Raw genomic sequence first — 6,114 nt, forward strand, 5'->3', positions numbered from 1 at the left:
AACACACAGCGACTCCCTAGACTGTCGTCATGGAGAAAACCAACCAAGTTTGAACATCACATTGTGAGAGCCCGGAAACCTTCCACCAGTTAAATGCAAGTAACGCAGAGACAGAACTCCTCAGTGATCGAACACGTTGCAACGCAGACGGAGGCAGAGAACAACCGGCCTTAAGAACGCTGCACTCAAAAATCTGGCTTATTGCTCGAATGCAAGAGTAGAAGTCAGTGTTTCGTTCAAGTCCTGGTGGATTCTGCTCTGGACCGAAGAGGAGCTGGAATTCAGAAAGGTTCCTTTCTCATTAGCGAATGACTTCTGGAACTCCTGTGAAAAAACAAATAGCAGATCATTGAGGTTAATGACAGATAGCGCTGGTCTGTTTTTATTTTAGTTGCTCTTCCCTTCTAAAGCAAGCTGGCTTGATGGTGCATAAGGTCAGCATAATATGGACAGGTAAATTAAGAGTTGTTGAATTTGCTGCTATGTATTTTTTGGTATGTGTATCAATTTTCACGGGAAGTTTTTTTTAAACATACTGCAAAAGTGAGATTTTTTAGATGATTTTTTTTTTAAATAACTATAATAATAAAAGCCATCTGTTATAGTATGCATTCATTAAACAGCAATCAGGAATATAATTAACTTATATTTGAGGATTACTAATCATTCACTTGCAGGAAGACCTACTCAAAAAAAAAAAATAGTAATAACTCCAATATTAAAACTGTAAAATACAGTCCTTAAGATTATGTGTACATCTCTCAGGTGAAAGGGGCAGGACGGGCCTGAGCTAGCCGGTTAGCATTCAACCTTGAGGAGACATCACTAGCAACACAACACATGCTATCAACACTGAGCTTTTCTTTTTTTTTTTTACATTCTCTTTACTTCTGTTTACACGAAAACTACGAGTCTAACCCTAAAGTACGACTCGCAGTCTCACCTCTCTGAAGATGTTTCCGTACGTTGCATTGATGTATCTAAGGAAGGCAGTTGTCCATTGCAGCGTGGTGGCTTTGTCAGAATCTGATTCACAGAACGGCACCAGCATGTTCAACTCATCACAGCATGAACGGATCTTCTTCCTGTGAAGGAGCGAAGACGAGAGAGTAGCTCAGAGTCAGTGTTTGTCAAACTTCACTCGCTTGCTGCCCTCTGTTTAGAGCCTGAAGCTATAACTCTAATAAGTGTGCTCAGTCACTTACGGCAGCGTTATTCTGTACATTTGTACTTCATACTTGAGTATTTTATATGTCTGTCTGTCCATGTATGTTATGTGTAAATTGTGACAGCTTCAGCCGTTAGCCTTAGCTGCTCACCTGCGATTCCTCTCCCTGAAATTGTGTATCTCCCGGCGTTGGCTGTGGGATATATGAGAACATCTTTTCTTCCTGGCGTCCCTCCCGGATATTCCAGTAGAGTCTGGGGCAGTCTTGGCAGCCTTGCTGCTTTGTGATCTGCGGGTGCTGCTGGTGTTCCACGAGGAAGCGGCCGACGTTGCTGCATCATCTACGAGAAGCAAAAAAAGAAACGAATAACTCCACGTCAGACGCACGCTTTACTTACAGTAGATTTCAGCGTTCAGAGTACCCGGTCCTTACTTCCTGTCTTCACCAACTGCTGCCTCTCTGTTGAGTTGGTGCCACCTACATAGTGAGCCCTTCTAGAAACCGTCTCCGATTGATCGAACGAAAAACTCCGGATCAAACCTTGACACTGAGGTTCAACCGCGCAAAAAATATGTCTGACCACCTGCTTTAAAATGAGATATAAAAAAAAAAAAAAGATTAACAAAACAAAATTGCAGCATTGCATTTTCATTTTGGGAAGAACCAAAACTGTCATACTTCTTCATACATGTTGGTGACTGGGTTAAATATAAACCCTACACATGACTTGGAAATATCAAAAGGATTTACTGCCTCAGCTTCCGTCAACTGCTGCATTTGAGGACGTGCGACCGTCTCTTGAGTCTCTGCAGACGGTTGGAGCATCGACAGCAGACTGAAACAAAGATTTTACACGGGTCATAAAACACCATGAAGCAGCCGTGAAACCGGAACGGTACATTTGCCGAGCTCACTTGTCGGGAACGACGGACTGAACATCTTGCCGTGTCGGGGTTTCATCAGGCATGGAGTTAAATCTTTTCTCCAAGCAAACTCGAACACTTGACCTGGCTTGCATCAGTGAAGCCGCGTGGCTGCTGGTCTGTGATCCGCGTGGACTGTCTGCATTGTTAACTCTGGCCAGCACGTAGCCTGGAACCTCCCCGTGAGAAGGTGGTGTTCGTTCTCCTGCCGTCGCCACGCTGTGTTCATGAGCTAAACTTGATAGATCAGCAGCTTCAGTGGCTGCGAGAAGAGAGATTGCATCTTTGATTGTTTCAAAAGCAGGATGAGATTTGTCACCTGGCTCCTCTGGAGATCCAGAATACGCCTCCACATGCACAGGCACAAGTTGCTGAAGGTGCGTATATTCAACCTCTGAAATCCCCGTCACACTAAACTCAGATGATGACATTTGCCCGTGATTGTATATCAAGCATCCACTTTGGCTTGGAACCCCCCCAGTAGAGTCACACGGGGGTGAAAATGATAGATGGATGGTTTTACCAGGTGTGGGAAAGGAGGACATTCTTCACTGCAGAAACTGGATGAAGAAAAAGAGAAATGGTTAGCTGTCTTACAGTCGCACCAAGACAGGCAATTTAACCGCAGTGCAATTCAAACGGCTCCGACAGGGACCTGTGCCGAGCCCTGGATGCTGAATTAGCACAAGCGTTATTAGTTCTGTCAGGGAGATAATATATTTCTACTGACATTTGTTTGTCTGCTGACGGGCGTGCACAAAAACATTTTTTTTTTTATTACAATCGGAGGGTTGGACACGCAGAAGGAGCAAACACAAAGTAATTGGATAAAAAGGATAAAATATTTCAAATGGTACGTTTTCAAGATGAACAGTGATGAACAGTGCAGAGTGATGGAGAGAATGTGGAAAGGAAGAGAAGAATTGTGAGGCAGGCAGGCTGGACCGGGGGGAGGAAAGTATTAGGTGTGCTCTGTGATAGGAGAGAGTCAGAGACGATGAAGACAGTGGTGAGGACAGCCATGATGGACGGCGTAGAGACAGTGGTGAGGACAGCCATGATGGACGGCGTAGAGACAGTGGTGAGGACAGCCATGATGGACGGCGTAGAGACAGTGGTGAGGACAGCCATGATGGACGGCTTAGAGACAGTGGTGAGGACAGCCATGATGGACGGCTTAGAGACAGTGGTGAGGACAGCCATGATGGACGGCTTAGAGACAGTGGTGAGGACAGCCATGATGGACGGCTTGCAATTTCTAATTTTCATTCATATTCAAGTCTTACTTTCATAATGATAAATATGGAAAAAATAAAGATCAAGCTCAAAATGTCCATAACCCGTTAATATATGGACAGATTGAATAGGTTAGGTTAATAATTTAAATACAGATCAATTGTAATCATTAAAAGGAACTGTTGGAGGAAGTATGCACCCCGAGTTTCCTTGGTGTTAGCATTAATATGAAGGTATCAAGTATGCAGACTGCGCAATGACAATAAAGCTTTATTCAAATTTAGCATCGTTTTCTGTCCAAATAGAGTTTGGATTTCATCATTAAAATTAAATATATGAAAGTAGCAAATGTTGATAGTTAACCCGAAACTGACAATGATAATGAGAACGTTAATAGCTTATCCATGACGCAGGATATCAGTCACAGAATTTGAATTGTTCGTAAATATGAAAGCTATGTTAGCAAACGAGGAACGAGCTAATGTTCGTTAATTAGAAATGGCGTTTTCATTTAAATACGCTGACGTCACAATCTGGGGCAAACACTTACAAACGCCTTAACAATCGTAATTATTATTAAATTGAATAATTTACAACCTTTGTGTTTTAAATAAGCTGTTGTTACCTTTAAAATTCAGCTCTCAACGGGACTTTCCTTCAACTTTGATGGCAACTCTTCGACGACCAATGGCCGCCGCGAGGGGCATCCGACAACCTGTCAACCTGCGGCTCTCAGCGATGACGTCACGACGTCATCTTCAAACGTCAAATACAATTAATTTCAAACGAATTATTACCTCAGGCAAGAAGGAAGGAGAAAAAAATATATGAAGATAGGTATTAAAAGGAACTGTTGGCGGAAGTATGCAGGTTTTTTTTTTTTTACTTATAAAATGGAGGCTTTAAAAAAAAAAATCATATCTTGTAAAATATGCATTCAATTCACTCACCAAAAATCAGTCATACGCAGGGGTCCGATAGCACCATCATGCAAAATGTCTTCTGGATCTGATCCACAATGATGTCAGGAAAAAATATTACATTTTAACATTGAAAACCCCATTTATGCATTAAAATAAGTTAAAAATACACATCTACTCATTTTACCTTTCATGGTTGATGTCTAGTAGAACTACTAAAATGCTGCATCAGGGCATATTCTCAGCCTATGTTTAAGCTGTGGTTGAACAATGTTCTAACTATGATTGTTTTGAAGGGGTTTTTATAGGTTACTTTTAACACAGCAATCAGTCAATAAATGCAAATATTAATGACAAAAGACATTTGAAACGTATTTCTGTTTATTGACTTCTTCCATTCCATTTAATTTCATCTCAAGAATGACATGAAAGACATAAAGACTAGTCTATTGACACTATGGATAAACCCCAAAAAAAGAACAAAACCTGTACATTTTCTGTACAAAACATTTTCAGTATTTCCTACTACAAATGTACAACACAAAGTTAAATTTAGTTACAAGAAAAAAAAAACATCTACTTCAAACAGAGCAATATATACTCATGTAAAATAAACTCACATTATTCCAAGCATATCAAACCAAAATTGTCATATCTTGCAAGGCTTCAATCATACTGACTTTCACAGGGATAGACACGTTCCTCAATAAATATATTAACTGTCAGTTATGCTGCCTTATTTCAATTCCGTGTCATAAAGTCAAACTTAATGTGCTTAGAAAAGCAGGGGGCATCCTAACTTAATTTGACATTGGTTTTATATTCATGACTGCCCATAGTTGACTCTCCAATTTCAAAACTTAAACCATGAATTCCCTATTTATCCGTTTCCTTGTTTTCTTCACCCTCCACTATGCATGCATCTTCAGGACATCTTATTTTACCAGGAAGGCTTCTCTCCTTCTGTCTTTGTCCTAAGTCTCTCTCTCTATGCACTGGTCTACCTCTAATCCATGTCCTGTCTGTCGAGGGGCTTATTCGTTTTTTCTGGCTGACATCAGGATTGTTCATTGTTTGATTTGAGAAGCGTTTGAGACCTTGTGTTGGAGTAGGAAGTAAAGCACCCCTGTTTCGATGGGGTTTTATTCCTTGCTGGTTGCATAGTGAAGTTTGTGGATCATTTGGACCTCGGAATCTGGCACTGTGATAAGGACGATTAAGCAATACTGGGTCAGATCTCCTTGAGTCTAACCCTGTTCTCTCATTGTTTGGATCCCACCTCCCATGTCCATGTTGAATATCTAAACATTCAGATGTCAAGTCCCTCATATGTGTTTTGTCAGGCCAAGCCCTTCTCGGGCCTGGACCTCTCCTTTCCTTTCTAAAATCACAAAATGCTTGTCCATCTGTTCCAATGCTTTCGATATCAACATCTTGCCCTTCAGATCCTCGATCCCCACCATCTGAAAACCTCCCATCACTCATTGGACCTTTAAAGCCTGAGTTTCTGTTTTCAGGCCCGAGAGAGCTTAATTCTGGACCTCTGGGTCCTCCTCTATCAAAATCTTCCATCTCAAATCTTCTCCTGTTGGGGCATCTATTCATCAATTGTGGGCCTCCCCTCCGAGGAAACCCAGGCCGTTTGTTGTTTGGCTCTCCCATACACGGACCTATTCCTGGACCTCCACTTATATCCAATCCTGTCATTTCTGTATCGCTTGTGTCATAGACTTGCCCTCTGTTGATTTGATCTCTTACTCCTCTCGAAAACTGACCAGGCCCAAACCGGTTTGGTCCAACATGTCCTCGACTAGGATCTCTCCATTCTTCTTTTGATTCCCTACTAGGCCTTGGACCTACCATATC

The 6,114-nt window shown here is 41.7% G+C and overlaps 1 protein-coding gene across 1 annotated transcript; it reads right to left on the reverse strand.

The window, feature by feature from the left end:
- Positions 1-198: 198 nt before the first annotated feature.
- Positions 199-2,637, reverse strand: LOC137909175 (transcription factor-like 5 protein). The gene is made up of 6 exons (XM_068753609.1): positions 2,084-2,637; positions 1,848-2,004; positions 1,602-1,716; positions 1,320-1,509; positions 944-1,085; positions 199-324 (listed from the first exon to the last, which is right to left on the reverse strand). Exons 1-6 carry the CDS (start codon positions 2,635-2,637, stop codon positions 199-201), a joined length of 1,284 nt encoding a protein of 427 aa, XP_068609710.1.
- Between the last annotated feature and the right edge of the window lie 3,477 nt (positions 2,638-6,114).

Source organism: Brachionichthys hirsutus, chromosome 2, assembly GCF_040956055.1.
Source record: "Brachionichthys hirsutus isolate HB-005 chromosome 2, CSIRO-AGI_Bhir_v1, whole genome shotgun sequence".
Taxonomy (NCBI): domain Eukaryota; kingdom Metazoa; phylum Chordata; class Actinopteri; order Lophiiformes; family Brachionichthyidae; genus Brachionichthys; species Brachionichthys hirsutus.

Coding starts and splice junctions, on each gene's coding strand:
- LOC137909175 (XM_068753609.1), bottom strand. CDS start 2,637: ATGTCCTCCTTTCCCACACCTGGTAAAACCATCCATCTATCATTTTCA. Junction 1,510..1,601: donor GCAGTTGGTGAAGACAGGAA/GTAAGGACCGGG, acceptor TGCTTCTCGTAG/ATGATGCAGCAACGTCGGCC. Junction 1,086..1,319: donor TTCAGGGAGAGGAATCGCAG/GTGAGCAGCTAA, acceptor GCTCCTTCACAG/GAAGAAGATCCGTTCATGCT.